This window comes from Drosophila elegans, unplaced genomic scaffold (assembly GCF_018152505.1).
Source record: "Drosophila elegans isolate 14027-0461.03 unplaced genomic scaffold, ASM1815250v1 contig_149, whole genome shotgun sequence".
Taxonomy (NCBI): domain Eukaryota; kingdom Metazoa; phylum Arthropoda; class Insecta; order Diptera; family Drosophilidae; genus Drosophila; species Drosophila elegans.
In genome coordinates this window covers 10,472,491-10,490,428 of record NW_024545513.1, presented here as the reverse complement: position 1 = coordinate 10,490,428, position 17,938 = coordinate 10,472,491, and the positions used below count along the sequence as shown (strand labels likewise).

Genomic DNA, 17,938 nt, shown 5'->3' with positions numbered 1-17,938 from the left:
TCTAAATATGCTGATCCAGAATGTATAAATACTTTATGCGGTCGGAAATGATTCTTTTCATTATCAATTTTATTGGTATTGAACAGGAGGCGCACAAGGAAAGCTTACATAACATTCTGCACACTATGCGTGTGTTGTACAATATCTTTTGGAATATTATACAATTAAACGAGGTAAATTAAAGCGTTGTTGTATGATTAAAAGGGTACCACTTTATTCGGAAAATTCGTTTTATGCACTGTAAACGGAAGGCACGATTTGGGGCTTTCGTTTTCTGAGGTAAAATGATTTGATATCTGATACGGTTTGAAGATGACTATCATGCTGATAGACTAGGGACTACCTTACACAGATATGTTACAACTTTGATTTGAGCATTGTACAACTAGTAGTATTTTTATAAATCAAATTTGCGCTAATACTCAGGGGTGTTACAAAAAATATCCTTTGGTTTGTAATCTCCTGCTTTGTCAATTTAATTTCATCAACTACAACGATCTAAATCCTAAAATAAAATTGCACTTTACAAAGCTTGTCTTTTTGCCTAACATAATTGAGCTGCAATTAAACCAGTTTTTACAAAGTTAAGGATATTTGTGTTAAATGACAAAGAAGTTAAACTTTGGGGGAACATTTTGATGTGGGATAAAGATACAGTGTGACACCCCCATAGTTTTTGGAGACGAACACAGTAAGTAAATTCACTAGGCGAGGGGCTGGCTAAGTATACTATGTATACATCGCGGAGGTTAGACCTCCATGCCGCCGTCGGATCGCTGGCCCTTCTTGAGCAGCGCCTCCTCGGCGTTGAGCTTGGTCTTCTCGGTGCGCGTGTGCCAGACGAGCACATCCCGACAGCCATTGGCCAGCGGCTGCAGTTGGTCCCGCGTGGTCAGGTGGCGCAGGATCTCGCTCTCCTGGTAGCCCCGCTGCACCTCGTACGAGAACATGGCCTGCGGATTGCGGATGAACAGGTCCATGCTGATGGCGAAGGCGGCCATGTCGATGGGGAACGGGCGCTCCGGTCGCCAGGCGGCATTGAAGCCCGTCACCTGGGTGCGCTCCTCGTTGAGCAGGGGTCGCTCCACCATCAGTCCGCCGACCAGGCCCACCGGCCAGACGCCGACGCGACCCCTCTGGATCTTGGCCATCTCGGCGAAGAGCTCCGTGGAGTAGGAGTTGTCGTCGTCCATGAAGAACACGATCGAGTGCCGGTCCACATCGACGTGGTTGCGTAGCCAGGCCAGGGCCAGATTCCGCTGCTCCACGCCGCGTGGCTTTATCCAATTGGGATCCTTGCCCTGCAGTTTGAACTCCGGCGGAGTCTTGGTGTTCAGCTGCGTGGAGCGCTTCTCCAGGCCGGCTCTCTCCAGCAGGTTCCTGACCAGCGACGTGGTGCTGTTGGCATCCTCCACAATGATCCAGTGCAGGTGTGGCAAGAGCATGAACAGGTGCGACAATCTGGGTTGGGTGCAAACACAGAGCATTATATGGGGCGGGGGGCATATAAAAATTGGGTACTCCACCTGGTCAGCTCCGCCTTTTGGGCGGGTCGTGGATACGTGGGCGTCACGGCGTAGATCGTGGGCAACGTGTCCGCCTGGGCGAACATGGCCTGCAGGTACTCCGGACCCTGGCAGGTGCGCTTTCCGTTCCGGTGCACCATCATCAGGACCACCAGGAAGACGATGATCAGGATCAGGACCTGGCGCGGGCGAATGCGGACCTCCGACATCCTGCGGCAATTTGGAGAGGCGTTATGTTTAACTTGTTAAAACAAACAAACGGGCAATCTGCGTGCGGCACAGCCAGCCACTGCCTAAAAAACGGCAGGCAAACGGTCACACTGCCCAGCAATATGGCAAATATCAAATGCCTTAAAGTCTATTCTGGCAATACTAAAATCATTTAACATACATATAATTTATTGATTTTTTATCTGCTAGTTTTTAAAGCAAATAAATATAAACAATATACTCAATCGGCTTACGTTCCCTGTCTTACAACCATTCTGCTGCTGGATTGTGTCCCAGCTAAGGGAATTGTACGAGAATTATTTCTAATATATGTACATATGTACCTTAATTGTTAAAATTATTCGTTTCCATAGGAACGAACACAAATCATTTTTAGCTTTGTTTAAACATTTTTTGTTTTTTTTTTTTAATTTTAGTGGGAACCAGAAGCTATAAATACGCAATACTTCATTATACTATAGGCTTGAAATGGTAGAATGTGGCATACTTTTGGGCGGCTTGGGCGCAATAAAAATATTGTTTGACAGTGTTTATGCTGGATAATCATAATCTAATTTTTCTAATCCAGATTGTGAATTTTTAATGAGCTCTTTAAATAAACCTGCTTCTATTTTAATAATTAGCGAAATATTTTCATATTTGAATTGAGACTCTGGTTTCTATTTAAATGAATTTTTAAATCAAAAAATCAATCACTTAAAAAGTCATACAAAAACAATTTTTATTTTATATAATTATCCTTAAAGAAGATAATTATTTTTGAGCAAAGAAATAAAATCATTTTTAATGATTTTTGATAAAAAAAAAATAAAACTCAAAGATATTGATTATTGATGATTTTAATTTATTTTTATCAAAACAAAATTTATTTTGAAACTACGTCTTCTGTGTGCAGAGTTTTTAACGATAAAACGACTCTAGAGGCACCAGCTAAGCAAAAAAATAAAAATTATACTCTAAACCTTGTAAAGGCTTGACAAGATGGCATTTCCGACCTAACTAAGTAAACATACATCATTAGAGTAGTCAAAATACGGGGATCGCAACATGGCCGTAGACGTCGTCTTGAACGAAATCATCCGTCTGAATGGGCGTCGCAAGCAGACCACTCCCGACGGACCCCTCCTTTCCAGGCGGTCCATGTTCTTCGTCCGGAAAAGTAACCATCATCAATCATCAATCATCATTGAGCCACACCCACCAAAATCATTTGAAAACGTATGGTATAGAAAAAGCTGGAAAATCGAAAGCAATCCTTTTCTTTTTTTGTTAATTTTTATTTCGATTCTCCACAGAAACACACTTCTCTCCAGTATATAATATTTTAAACACATTTTGAATTAAATTTAGATTTCCCATTCAATTACGCCTCTCAGTTGCTGCTCAGTAGATTGGTTAATCGGTAATGGGACCTTTTTCGAACTGATTCTTAAGTTATGTTTAGGTAGGGTTTTGGGGTTTTGGGTTTGGGGGATCGGGAATCGGGTGTTAATAGTAGACTTCGTCAGAAGTAGTTGTCGAGTACATATGTGTATATAGAAATAGAATAATGTATACATTTAAATCAATTTAGGGTTATTTTCTAGTACGGGGACCGAAAGCCAAATCACAAATAAAACTTCTCTATGGACTACTAATTACTACGAATTTACATGAAAACCCATTTTAGCCTAATATTATAAACTATAATAGCGGTTTTTACATATAGAGTTTATCAATTTTGTATTGCAAATATTAACCAAATTTAGTACGACAAAAATGGAATAAAAAAGAAAACCGAAATTTACGATCCATCAAGGATTTCCCTTAGGTGATTTTTGGGCCCAAGTCCCCATGCTACTAGACCTGTACCAAGTTTAAAGTTAGCACCATTCACACGCTTATAAACATCTTGATCTGCAACTCGATCCATTCACACTGGCCTAACGTATCAAATAGGTGTTCATAGAGTTCTTCTTTAGCTATCCAATAGACTTAGTCGTAGATTTCTGTATAAGTAAGTATATCTATGATTATAGTTCCCACTGCGCTCTCGCTGCTCTAATTCTCGCCACTCCGTTTCCAGTTATTGTTATTTTGTATTCCAAACTCAACAAGTGCACTCAAGACGGAAATAAAGCAGGTTGGACTGTACGCAATTCGAGCGATTACTCCGATATCCGATAACAGATAACCGATAAATTGAACAATACGCTAGCTACGCAAAAAAAAAAACGGGCGGAACTTAAACAATTCTAGTTTTGGTCTGTTAACCGACGACATCGCAGCCTTCAAACTGCAAGCTCGAGCCACCCTCGTCCTACGAATATTATCGAAAATGGGCGTTTACTTTATAGCGGGGAAACGAAATGTCCGATTATTAACGTCTGCCTCTGATCCTTCATATGTTTCTCTGTGTTTTTTGTCGTTTTTGTTCTTTGAGTCACAAATTTACTATTTATATACACATACACACAGCTACAATATATATTTTACATAAATACACACATAAGAAACTTTTTTTTTTGTGGTTTTCCTTTTGTTTATATGTAATTTATAATATTTTAGTGTTAGTTTTAGTTACTGGCCTAGCGTATAATTAAATTTCAATTTTGTTTTCCATATTTTCGGTTTTGCGTTTTTTGTTACTCATTAGTTCTCAATTGTCTAAAATTGTTGCAGTGTACATTGGCATAGTTTGACTTAGTGGTTGTATATAACACTAGTTTACACGAAATATGTACCTCTTTAAAAACACGTTTCTGAGAATAATTCGAGTTCGCTAAAATCGAAAATGTATACCGAAAATTAACATGGAAGAACACTTCTTGAGATTCTCGCGAAAACTAATGTAATTTTCATAAAACTTCGGGAACGATAGGTTCAACTAGCAGATATTGTATACCTTTGGAAATAATATAGGTTTGGAATATAATTTACCGAATAAAAAAAGACAATGGTCACATTCAGTTAGGGAGATATTACAGAAGTCCTCCTACCAAAAACCACTCATTTCTGTATAAATAATTTTATGTTCTCTATGTAAGTAAACATTATCTTCCGATTGAACCTACAGTTCATTTGATTTTCAGACTAAAGAACAGTTCTTTAATAGAATTAGCGAATAACACTTTCGTCTTCAGCAGCCTCTAATAAATTAGAAACTATAATGCTCTTCAAGGTAACCGCCAAAAGGGCCAAATTTGTAAACAAGTGTAATTTTCTTAGATTCTCCTTAATGCGTGTGGTACAAATACATATATTTAATATTTCATATTCATATATCCATTCTGCAACTTATTCAAATTTTTCTGGCTCTAGTTTTTGATTCTGTGTCGGTTGGCTTACATGGTTTAGAGCGGTACAGCAACAACTCTGGCCGAGTGTTGCGTATTTGGGGGATTCAGGATTCGGGGCATAGGGCATAGAATATTTGTCTTCACTTTTTGTCGGCATTTTACTTTACGTTTATTCTCAAAATATACAGCACATTGAATTCCAATTGAAGCAAAACAGTTTCACATATTATAGTATGTTTGAAAACATTTCGCACTGTTTGTTCTGCTTATTAGGTCTTAGAGAGTAGGCATTCCAGTTTGGGTGTTTTAATGATTAGCTTTTTAAATAGGTTTTCCTCGTTTAGCTCTTTAGATTATTTCAATTGTGTATTGTTTTTTGTTTTCTGTATCTTGTTTTTCCCATGACATTTCTTTAGACTAAACTGTTTCCTACTCTCACTTAATCGATTTTAAACGGTTAACGTTTTGCATTATCAAAAAAAAGTTACGTTAATAGATGCGCGCGTATATAATGTATGTATATTCCTAGATATAGCAATTTAGTAGCGCTTTCTATGCTACGAGTTCACTTAACGTTTATTTTGTTTCTCCGTCTCCAAAAAATCATGTCATCCTCTACGGTTCAGTTTTTTTGTTTTTTTTTTTTTTTTTTTTTTTCGATTTTCTGCTTTAATGGTTACGACGATAACTATGTTTTTCTTTTATTATTTTACCCTTTGGAGAGACCTTCTGAGGCCCTCACTGCTAAACGGCGGCATTTTTCGTAAGTGCGCAATAGTTTTTAGTGTTTTTGCTGGTTTTTGCTGTTTTTGCGGTTATTCTGTTTAACATACTTTCCTCATGAGGCTTATTTATGGCTAGCCGGAGCTAAGGAGCGGGCCTTACATAGTTTACTTTAAATAGTCGTTATCGCTATCATACACACACACATATCAAATATTTTCCGTTGGGCTCTCTTTCTAACACTTCCATCCTCCCTAAAACATAAACTCAAATTTTCGAACTGCAACTGCCTCAACCTGCTCAACCTGCTCAACTCCTGGTTCTGGTCTCATACATATGTACACGTGACGTTGACTCTGTGCCTAAGCCTAAAGAACTAGGATTGGATTAGTATTACTTTCTGAATTTGCGTTTGTGTTTGTGTTGCAAAACAAAGGTAAAAAAAAAAAAAAACGGTTGCGTAATAATAGTAATTATATTTAATGTAGAGTAATAGTATATAGTAAATAGTAAATGGTAATAGTAATGGTAAAACGTTGCGTTTTAAGGAGCCAGAAGGTTGTAAATTAACAAAAGCAGATCAAAATGCTTGATTGAACATCACTATGCATCGCATCTCGTGGCGAAGAAACGTTTAAATCGCTGTTAACTAACGTTAAATAAATATCCTCTAATTCCGATTACTTTCTCTCTTAAGTTCACTTTCTTAGTTATGTTTTCCAACTTATTCACAGCTGTACGAACGGATCGAGGGTTTTTTCTTCTCGTTATTGTTCAAAGTCCCCCGTGTGTTTTTTTTTGTGTTTTTATGTTTTTTTTTCGTTTTTTGTTTTTATCCTCTCCAGGCGATGGATTACCGATTAGGCTGGCTGAACCGGAACCACGCCCCTACATCCTTGACATGCATCTAATTAGATCTCATACTTCCCAATACCTCATATCGGACAGCTCTGTTCCCTACAACTTCTGCCCTCGCACTCGAAATTGTAATCAATAGTTAAGCTATCGATTCGTTTACATTCGTAACATTAATTAGCATAAAAGCGTATTGTTATAGCAATTATTTATAGTGTATGCATAAACGAGATGGCCCAGCACAAAGTAAAAAAAAAAGAAGAATATATAAACATCAGAACATGCAATTCGAACTAAACTCCACTCCACTCCACTCCACTTCAGCTTTCAGCCAATGTTCGATGCTCTCGTTAAATTGCTATCGATATTGCTGACGTTGCTGTTGCTGTTGGTGTTGCTGGTGTTGCTGATGTTACTGATGTTGCTGGTGTTGTTGATGTTGCTGATGTTGCTGGTGTTACTGTTGCTGATGGTGTTGCTGGCATGTCGCTGATGCTTCAGCGATTGCTGAACTGAACTGACTCGGTTGGTTCCTAGGTTCCTAAGTTCCTAGATTCCTAGGTCTCCTGCTCGGTATAGTAGGTGACATACTTGCTATTGGCAATGGCATTCCAGGCTGCAATGGTTTAACAACAATGTCAGTAGATAGTAGATGGATGATTGGGCAAATATTAGACAAAAGTAGGAGTGCAGAAATCAGGAAAGTAAGCACTTACTGTTGGCGATATAGTCGACAATCAGTTCCGTGTTGGTCATCATCGCCGGACGCGAGGGCTGGGCGGAGGGCAGCACTGTGATCTCCTCCGCCTCCGCGGGCGTCGTGCCAGCGTCCGCCTTGAGGTCGGCCATGAAGCTCAGCTCCTGCAGGCTCTCGTCGTCCTCCTCGTCATCGTCGTTGTAGGCCATGAACACGGGCATTGCCACCTTTGGCTCCGCATTGGGATTCGTCTTGGTCGTCTTGGCCAGCGGCAGCAGCTCCTGCTGCTCCTGCGAGTTGCTGCGACTGCAGCTGGCGCTTCGCGCAGCGGCGGCGGCACGGGCGGCGGCTATGATGGCTGCCTCGATGTCGTTGCACGTCTCCAGCTGCTGCATCGATATGGCTGGCGCCTCCTCGCTGATGCTGGCCTTGGTGAGGAAGTTGTTGACGTGCTCCCTGATGGACGTGTTGGCGGCCGCATAGATGCCGCTGTCGTCCCCCGACTGATTGGCCACTCCCCCGAGCATACCCGAAATGGAGGCCAGACAGGTGGCTCCGTTTCCATTGCCATTGCCATTGCCATTGCTGTTTCCGCCCGAAGAGGACGATATGGAGACGGAGGACGATGAGGTCGAGGTGCTCGCCGAGGCGGACGACGATGAACCGGATGGCGTGGACGAGTTGTTAATTAGACTGGCGGCGCTCGACGAGTTGGCCGTTGTCCCGGTTGCGTTCGGTGACGACTGTGCCGCCTCCGCCGAAATGGAGAGCATGTCCAGGCTGGTCGAGCTGTTGACCGCATCGGAAGCGGTCCCGGAATCGTTCAGCTGCTGATTACTGCTGCCGCTCACATCCTGCTCCTGTCTCTTGATCGCCGATCGCTTGCCTTGATTCTCCACCTCGCTGTCTGGGTCTTCGATTTCATCTTGGCCCGCATCCGATTCGGCCGCCTCCGTCTGCTGATGCTTATTCGAGGCCTGCTTGTGATGGTCCTCCTGGTCCTCCTGCTCCTCTTGCTCCTCCTCCTCCTGCTGCTGCTGCTGATCGGCATCTTCATGGTCGTCTTCTAAATTGTCGTCGAAGAGCTTCAGTTCGTCCTCGTTGAAGTCGCCAAAGATGAACTCATTGTTGGCGCTCCTGCCCGCTTCGCGATCATCGTTCAATATGATCACAGCGCGTCTGCCGCCGGTGGCCTCCAAAACAGCGCCGGCTCCCTTGGCAATGCAGCTACTGCTGCTGCTGCTGCTGCTGCTGGTGGCCAGCTTGTGGATGCCCCCAATCAGCTTCTTGACTCCCTCGGTCTGCGTGGCAGCCGTGGTCTTTTGCGTGGTGGTCGTCGTCTTGGGCGTGATGGACTCCTCTTGACTAGGCTTCGCCGCTGGCTTCTTGCTGCCGCCGCTGCTGTTGCTGCTGCTGTTGTTGCTGCTGTTGCTGCTGCTAGGAGATAGCTCCTTTGGCTTGGTCTTGGCCTTAAGCGAGGCCAGGGCTAAAGCAGGAGATGTAGTCGAAGTTGAAGCCTGTGCTGTGGCTGGAGCTGTGGATGCGGACGAACCAGGAACTGTGGCTGCAGTTTGAGCTGTTGCTGTTGCTGAGGTAGTTGTTGCTGCTGTTGCTGCTGCGGAGGATGAGGATGAAGCCTTCTCCGCCAGCTGCTGCTTGGCTGCTGCTGCAAAATTGTACAACGAGGCCGTCGACGTGGTAGTGGACGAGGCGGCAGCGGCCACCGACACATTGCTGGTGCTGTGCCGCTTGACGGTCTTCTCCAGCGCCGGATACTGCTGGTCCAGGTTGCTGCTGTTGCAGCTGTAGCTGGCATCGTGCTCCACGCTCTTCGACTTTTGCAGTGCCGGCGGCGTGGAGATGGAGGTGGATGTGCCCATGGCTGTGGATGATGTGCTGCTGGCGGCAAAACTGCTGCTGCTGCTGCTGCTCGTGGCCGCCATTGGGATGGGTGTGGCCTCCTGCAGCTGCAGCTCCGGCGAGTTGGTGGACTCCGCATCGCTGCTGCTGCTGGCGGGCGTGGCATTCAGGCTCTGTGAGTAGCTGATCGAACTGGACGAGGACGGCGCCGTGTTTTGGTTGCTAGCCTGTGCCACCTGTGAGGTCGTCATGCTTCCACCTGCAGACGCTGGTGTGGCTGTTGCTGCTGCTGCTGCCGCACCTGGCAGCTCTGGAAAGTCGGGCCGCGCCTTGGACTTGCCGCCACCCTTGGAAGCCTGAAACTTGTCGCCCAGCTCCAACTCCGTGTCGCTGGCGATGGCATTGTTAAGGGCCTCCTGCTTGTTCCTCGCAATATCCGCATACGAAATGGGTGCTGGGGAGTTGATGTTCTGCTGCTGCTGCTGCTGCTGCTTGGCCTGGCTTCGCTGACTGGCAGCCTGGGCAGCGCGCTGCTTGTTGTTGTTGCTGCCGCCGCCGCCGCTGCCGCCGCCCAGGCTCTTCTTCTTGCCCGTCTGGATGGGCAGCGAGTGGACCGAGTCGAGATCACTGGAGTCGGACTTCTCGGACGGCGGCATCGACGAGGTTGACTTGCGACGCGAGCCATCCACCTGGTTGGCCACCGCCGATCCGCCATGATGGTGATGATAGTGGTGATGATGGTGATGATGACGGTGCTGCTGCTGCTGTCCCGCTTGTTCCTGATATTGTTGTTGCTGTTGCTGCTGCTGTTGCTGCTTGTTGTTGTTGTTGTTGTTGCTGCCGTAGGGAGTGTAGTAGTGCGTCCGCTGGGACATCATATTGGAGGAGGCCGACTTGGTGATCTGCTGCATGCGTTGCAGATTGCCGCCAGCGCTGGCAGCAGCCGCCACGGCCGCATCGTCCATGGTGACGGCTCGCTGCTTCTTTGGTTTCTTCTTCTTGGTCACCACATGGAATTCGGCGGTCTCCGACAGCACAGTGTTCAGGGCATCCAGCTCGGACATGCGGGCCAGGGCGGCCGCCAGTGGCAGCTGCTTCTGGCCGCCGACAGTCGTCTCCGGTTCCGACCAAGCTCCTGGTGTCATCTCCTGGTGATCGCCCAAGTACTGCAGCTCCTCGGTGCCCCACGATCGTCGCTCGCCTCCCTTCCGCTGCTGCTGCTGTTGCTGCTGCGATCCGGATCCCGGATTACTGTTGCTGCTGCTGTTGCGCACCTGCACTTGTGTCTGCTGCTGCTGCTGCTGCTCCTTGTTGCAATTCTTGTTTATGTCCGCCACGGAGGACGAGTTGTGCTTGCCACTCGTTGCCGAGGATGCGGATGCGGCCGAGGACGATGATCCGGAGGCATTGTTGGCGCCGCCTCCCTTCTTCTGACGCATCATCTCCGTGGTGGCCGACTGGCGCTTCAGGTCGTCCACCTCCATTTTGGAGCAGCTGCGCAGCTCCTCCAGCGAGTTGCTCTTCTTGAGCTTGTTCTGTTTCTTGCGCTCCTTCTTGCGCTGCCCCGCCGCACTGTTACCGCTCCCGTTCCCGTTGCCACCGCCACCGCCGCCGCCATTCACATCGTTCTCGATGTACTTGACCAGCTGCTCGACGGGATCGTTGCCCCGGTATCCGGCCACCGACTCCACATCCACGGTGGTCGTGTTTCGTTCCTGCTGCGACTTCTTCTTTGCCTTCTGCTTGGTGGGCTGCTGCTGCTGATGCTGCTGCTGCTGCTGCTGTTGCTGCAGGCCCATGCCAATGCCAATGCCCGAACCGGGAGCACCCACTGTGCCGCCGCCGGGAGCCTGCTGCAGCTGGCTGTAGGATGCGGCCACAGCCGCCGCTGCCATGGCCGTGGTGGCCGTATTGGTGCCCGTGGAGAGCAGCGTGGACACGCTGTTCTGGCGGTGCGGCATCGACGAGGTCACTGCACTCGCTCCCACCGTTGTGGTTATCAAAGCCGTGAACTGGTTGCCATTGCTGCTGGTGGCGACTCCACTGGCTGCGTTGCCTCCGTAGCCGTCGCTCAATGCATTGCCATTCTCGTCTAGCTGGCGCTGCAATTGGAAAAGTGAATGGCTTACAATGGATACATGTTTGTCCGCAGAAATAGCTGACTCAGAGTTCGGTCAACGAGTTGCTTGTCTTTTCAGCAGAGGTATCTTAAAAAGGAAATATGTCAAATATGTACTTTGGTACAAGCTAATACATTTTCAAACAAGAAAGGTAACAAATTTCGACAAACCAAAATGTAGCTGTCACAAAAGCAATATATATTTTATAAAAAGGCTCTACATTAATTTATATGTTTGAAAACAATTAAGCTCCTGTGACAACTATATGATGTAGTCGTTCAACTTTTAAAATATGGAAACTATAAAACAACAAAGTCATCATTTGATCATTAGCTAAATGATATAGTCGTCCGATTTGGCCACTTTTAAGGGTTTACGACGAATAGTTCTAAATCTTAAAGAGACTAATTTGAGTTGACAGACGGACGGACAATGCTGATACATATTCTATGTATGTATCCTGCTGGAATTATACTAACTACTCTGATCCAAATCTAAATGAAACGAAAGACTCACCGTAGTGGCCTTGCCACCCATCGATGCAGCTGCCGTCGACGCTGCGGCGGAGACCATGCGTCCGATCTTGGCGGGACGCAGGTCGCCGGAGAGCGCGTCGGAGGAGGAGGATGAGGGGGCGCCGCAGGTACTGCCGCCGGACGAGGTCGAGGAGGAGGTCGAGGGCTTGCTGCCCTCGATGGCAGCCGGCGAACCAGCGCCGCCGCCGTAAACTGAGGAGCAGGCCGTGTAGTGGTCGTTCAGCGACACGTAGCCGGTCTCCACCTTGCGCTTCTGCTCCTCCAATCCGAGCCCGAACTGTCCGGTGATGGCGGCCAGGTAGTGGGCCTGCAGCTGCAGCTGGCTCCTGGCGGACGCCTCCAAAACGGAGAAGTGCAACGGATCGTCGATTAGGAACTCCTTGGCGGCACCACCGGCCGACGCACCGGCCGACGCACCGGTCTCTCTGGCCTCTCTAGCCACCGCCGGCTGCATCTGCTTGCCGCTAAGAGCGTCGAGCAGGAACGTCATCGAGGGATTCTGTGGCTCCAGTTGCTGTTCGGAGAGTGAAGCGGGGAAATTGGTTATTAATGCAGTCTGCATCTGTAGCGGATACCAAATAGCCATAAATTTCGAGTTAGAACTAGGCACTTTCGATTGGGTTTAAGGGCAAAACACGGGGATTGCTTTGTTAGTCACTTATTTGAGTTGACAAAGAAATAGCACTGATGTGATTTTTGCTAGTATTTGGAAAGGTATTAAATATAATAATTCTTCATTGCTGTACTATTCCAAAAAGTGTCTGACAATCGAATTTAAAAGTCGCAAAGAAATCGGCAACTATACAGCGGCAATTTAAGCACCCACATGTTTAGATTCGAGTGTTATTACTTCAAACGCAGCTTAAATATAAATAAACGCCCTTTAAATTCATACCCGAAACGTTTTGTGCTGTAAAGTTACTGTAAAGCTACTATACTTTGAGTTGATATGCATATGATGATGTAAACGGACATATTTGGGTGTGATTTCGGGGTGGCCACATAACTTGATTAGGCATCAGAGGCACACAGAGGGTGGAAGTATTGATTTTAGTTTACGGCGGATTAGGCGGACCACCGATCACGGAAACGCGCGCCTCTCTCCTACCGCCTGATCGGGCGCATCTGCTTTAACGAGGGCCCCTGCTTTCTCCCAGAGCCTGCCATCCATATGGACGGCCCACCTCAGGAGCGTTTCATCGCTTACCTCCAACAGGTAGTCGTGCTGGACGCCGCTAGTGCTGGCACCGGCACCGGCACCCGTCGCCTTGTCATCGTCCATGTCGAACTGGATGGCCGCCTCCGGATCGCGATCGCTGAGATGGCTGGGCAGGCTGCTGCAGCTGCCGGTGCTGCTGCGATGATGATGGTGCTTGTTCTTGTAGCCAACTCCAGATGTAGACTCTGAGAGCTGAGCCTGCTGCTTGTGCTGCTTGGCATCCATGGCAGCAGCCGGCTCAAAGTTAACGCTGCTGGGCAGGCTGCCTCCTTCGCGCTGACGACCCGACACGTACGAGTTCTTGATCTTCTTCGAGGCAGAGACGGAAGCGGAGGAGGAGGTGGCGTTTTGGTTGTGCTGCTGGCGCCGATTCGAGCGGCCACTCAGCTGGTAATCACAGTTGAAACGTTGGGTTGCTGCTGCCGTTGTCGCCGCCGTCGCTGCAGCCGCCGCCGCCGCCGCAGAAGTGGTGGCCAGCTCGCTGCGGTGCGTCGCCTCGACGAGATCCTGCAGGGAGCCGCCCTGCTTGTGCCGCTGCTGGCCGGGATCCGTGGACCGGTGATTGCTGGAGCTGGAGCTGTAGCTGCTGTTGTGCCCTGCACTGCTGCTGCCTCCGCCGCTCGAGCCAATTGCCGCTGCACTGGACGCTAGTGCGGATGGGTTGAGTGTGAGGCCGGATTTGTTGGCACGATGAGAGATCTCCTCGTCGTACTCAGCCTTTTTGAGCATTTGCTGTGGGAGCGGAGATGTGAAAAGTTAGAATAGTTGGTGGTAACTAAGTGAAAACAGATTTTGGCCAAGAGATCACATAGAAGAAGAGTTTGAGGAAAGATAAAACTAGTTTGTATCCCAGAAGTATTTCTTATTAACCTAGTAAATGCACAATATAAATAAATTAGTCGACCTTAAAAGAACTGCATATATGTATAGCATTTAATATTGACAGTTTTCATGTACTTTAAATTTATATAAGAACATTGTCTAGATTTTTGTGTTTTCTTGCAATTTTTGGGGGTTTTTATCATAGGTCCTTCACCCAAAACAATTACATATGTAAAACGAAAAACTCACCAGAAATCGCTCGCTCTTGTTCTTCCTGTCGCCAGGATTTCGATACCAGTATGCCTCCTCAAGAAGTTTCTTCAATGATGCGTCGTCGAGATCATTAAAGTCGCTATCCTCCCAGGCATCGTATTTTGTCTGCAAACAAGTCCAAAGAATTCTTCATTAGCTAATGAATTATTTTTGGTGTACTAACCACACACACACACATACACACGCATATAAACAATCGTTCGGACTTAACCTCGAAATGGGGCCAGAAGCTCAACTTATTCCAAACACATGCCCTTTTAAGTTCCCTAAGCAAAATGTTTAGATACCAACCTTAAGTTATAGGAGTATTAAAAAGCACACGGCTCTAATAAATAAAATAGATGGTGCTTAAAGAATAGTATTAAAAGAGGGGAAAAAAAGAATTTGTGCGGTTTGCGGTTGTCGCCAATGTTGTTGATAGATAAAATCCAACTCTTTGTGGTTATTAGGCTTTTCGTTTGCCTTTCCGATTCGGAATCTAAATTCGAATAGCTATCGTAATCGCGAGCCAAAAAAAATAAGACTGCAATCTGCCGAAAATCCAATGAACTCCGAGTTCTCTTGATTTTCTCCGTTTCTTTTCTCCTTTTCCACTTCTAAGATAGTGTGTGTGTGTGGACTCACTGGATCGGCCCAAATGTAACGGTACATTTTCAAAAGCCTGCCCTCTTTGACCAGAACGAGATGGCAGTAGGTAACAGGCTTTTTATCCAGCTCAGCCATCTCTTTTCCCCTCAAAAGCTTTAGTTTGCGAATTTTACTTTGATATTATCTTCTTAAGCGGTACAAAAGCTTTAAATTAAACAGTCAATAGGGCAATGCGAAAGCATATTTATTTAAATACAAATTGTAAATTGTTTATATTATAAATATTCCCAGTTGGCAACTTTCTTTAAATAAGAAAAAATTTGTCAAAAAAACTAAATATAACTGATAAAAACTTATTTAAATATTTTGGTTCAGTTTTTTTTTTTAACTGCCAATGTCCTTAATACAATAACAACAACTTTCTTTAACAAAAATTCTGTGTTTCAAGTCTATCAGTCATTCAATAAAATAGCTCAGTAAGCACTTCATAGGCCCCCTAAGATATTTATTTATTCTTATTATCATGTGTTTTTCTTTGTAAGAGAGATAATTGTAAACAAAACTTATCAGCGACAGACTACACATATTTATTTATTTAAGTTTATAAATTATGGTTTTAGTAAATGCTTGTGGAAGTGGATGAGTGTGTTTGTGTATGTGTGGGAACTATTTTTGCAGAAAAACAAGTCGATATTTATAGAATGTTTATTCAATTATAATCGATATGTAATTTAAAAATTTTAAACTGAGATGTGACGTATGAATCGGACTGAGCGAGGCAATACCCCGAATAAAGAATTATATTATTTTAAACATTAATTAAAAGTAGTAGAAGGTAGAAAAACAATAAACTAGAAATTGAAATGATCAACTTTACAAATACGATTCTCTTTAGAGAATTATGAATATCATGAATTATGGAAATGTCTTGTTGATTTTCATAGTCATCTGAATACTGCATATATCAGGTGCCTGATAAAAGTACGTCCTTATTTATCAAGAATTCCGCTGTATTTCTGCCTATGCTTCTGTTTATAGTCTCATGATTTTGTAAATATCTTCTCATATCCCCTTTAAGGTACTTACCTTTTTCTTCTTTTGTCGTTTGCCGACATTCTGATCGTCTTGTGTCTTGCCCTTAGCAGTGGCTCCATACTGAAGGACTCTGCGGTTCGGATGCGACAGTTCGGCACTGGGCGAGTCCGCCAGCATGGCGAAGACCTGCGAGAAGGTTGAGTCTTCTGATCCTGCTCCTGCCCCTGCCGCTCCTGCCTCTGTCGCTGCAGCGTGGTTAGTAGAGCTATGGCTATTACTTGGGGGTGATGACTTCTTGGGGTCACTGCCTCTGCTGCTGTTGCTGTTGCAACTGCTGGTTGCTACGTGGTTGGCACCCACTGCTGGAGCTCTCTGGCTGCTGTCTCTGACCTCCGGGCTGCGGGAGGCCTGTTCAAGGCCGGCCATCCCCACATCCAGCGGCGCCACATGATCCGACATCATGGTGATGAGCTGCTCCTGCGGGATCGGCGTCGGCGTCGTTTTGGTGGCTGTGGTCGTGGTCGTGCTCTCGCTCATCGTGCCAGCGGCAATCGAGACGATGGGCGTGTCCGGTATGATCGTGGGCAGCTTGCCAGCTGCTCCTCCAGATCCCACAGGGATCGGATCCGCCGGTGTGTCCGATAATGACGGCGCTTGTTCATTGTTCATCTTTTTTCGTTTGGTGGCATCCAACGCGGCAACGAGCTAGCGAAACAAACAAATTCCATTCGAATGCGTCGAATCTGTTTTGGGGCAAACATGTGATTAGGTGGGTTGGCTATACAGATTGCACTTTGCCGACTTACAAACTGTGTTGCCTCTCCTGCTGTTGCCTTTCCTAGGAATCCCAGCTGCCCAGCCGCCGTGTGGTCGCCACCGCGGCTGCAAGTGTTCTGCGGCCTGGTTATGCGGATTATCCGGCTTTCTGCTTGGATTCCGCTTGATTTCCAGGTGGATATGAACTGGGGCGGGAGCGGGGCCGGGGTGGATGGCCCTCCTATTGCGTATCACTGGGGACTCTTGCTGCACTTGACAGGCCTGTCGTCAGTAGCTCCTCATCCTCAAATCTCTGCCTGTGGCATTTACGTATATCTTGCGAAATCCTGAGAGTCCTGCACACCGGGCACGAGGATTGTACGCCTGCTTAATGTCCGGGAATCGCCGGGAACACGGAAATATGTGCGCTCGGAGCTGCAATTAAAATGGAGGGATGATATTGAAGACACATTTGGGCCACTGTTTTGGGTATTCTGCTGTTTTTGTTGTTGTTGTGGTTGTGCAGTCAAGTAGGCGGGGAAGGGCGGCGGGTGGTCTGCTGGCTTTAGTGGCCCTTTTGCGGGCCACTGGTTTCACATTTCTTTAAAAAGCAGAGGGTTTTTCGCATATTCCTTAGTTTTTTTTTTGTGCCTGTCAAGCCGCGCAGTGTTGCCAACTGCGCTAGAGGCCAGGGTTACCAGTTGTTGTTCTTTTAAAGGATTATGTTTAAGGCAACCCTTTGATCGGCGAAAACCAGGTTAATATTAAGACTCCCAATAAATAAAAACACTAAAAATGTTTAACCCTTTTGCCTATTAACTAGTAACACCTCACATCACCAAATTTTAAAAATCCCCCTGCTAGTTGGCAACCCTACGGCTGTTGTCAGTGGCAACACTAGCGCAAAACACGTCATTTTGCCACTTTTTTCACATATTCCCCAGTTGTCCTGCCAACTTTTTACCCTTTTGAACACTTTATCCCCTAGTTATATATGCAATTACCCAGTAACTGAAGTTTTCTGTTGATCACAGTAGTTATTTATTGATAAATACGCCAGTCGATGACAGCTGGTATAACTTTCTGCGCACTCACACGCACACGTTCACATACGGACACACACACACACACACACGGGCGCAGGTATGCGCCTGTGTACATTTTTCTGACCTTCTCGGCGTTTTTTATGGTTTTTGGCAATTGAAATAAACACACACTCAAAATGCTGCATTCATTAGCTGCGTCTTTTCGTTCAGTTATTAACAATTGTGCTCTTATTATCTTACAGCTGTCTGTAAGCGGGCGAAATTGTTTAATTGCACAGTAGGCACATGAGAAAAAATTCCGAACCGAAGAGAACACTGCGGAATTGTTGTTGTATTTTGCAGCACTTTGAAAAAGGCGACGCTGCGCAGCACT

At 46.1% G+C, this 17,938-nt stretch overlaps 2 protein-coding genes across 5 annotated transcripts; both read right to left on the bottom strand.

The window, feature by feature from the left end:
• Window positions 1-192: 192 nt before the first annotated feature.
• On the bottom strand, window positions 193-1,809 carry LOC108136645 (galactosylgalactosylxylosylprotein 3-beta-glucuronosyltransferase I). The gene is made up of 2 exons (XM_017257968.2): window positions 1,527-1,809; window positions 193-1,461 (listed from the first exon to the last, which is right to left on the bottom strand). Exons 1-2 carry the CDS (start codon window positions 1,733-1,735, stop codon window positions 750-752), a joined length of 921 nt encoding a protein of 306 aa, XP_017113457.1. The 5' UTR covers window positions 1,736-1,809; the 3' UTR covers window positions 193-749.
• Window positions 1,810-6,218: 4,409 nt separating this feature from the next.
• LOC108136461 (serine-rich adhesin for platelets) lies at window positions 6,219-17,894 on the bottom strand. 4 transcript variants are annotated; one of them, XM_017257651.2, is made up of 8 exons: window positions 17,524-17,894; window positions 16,570-16,954; window positions 15,815-16,506; window positions 14,117-14,245; window positions 13,034-13,777; window positions 11,807-12,340; window positions 7,330-11,272; window positions 6,219-7,229 (listed from the first exon to the last, which is right to left on the bottom strand). In XM_017257651.2, exons 3-8 carry the CDS (start codon window positions 16,430-16,432, stop codon window positions 7,171-7,173), a joined length of 6,027 nt encoding a protein of 2,008 aa, XP_017113140.1. In that variant the 5' UTR covers window positions 16,433-16,506; window positions 16,570-16,954; window positions 17,524-17,894; the 3' UTR covers window positions 6,219-7,170. The 4 variants fall into 4 exon arrangements, with proteins under 4 accessions (XP_017113140.1, XP_017113141.1, XP_017113142.1 ...); XM_017257652.2 differs by having other exon boundaries at window positions 17,690-17,894; XM_017257653.2 differs by having other exon boundaries at window positions 17,806-17,873.
• Between the last annotated feature and the right edge of the window lie 44 nt (window positions 17,895-17,938).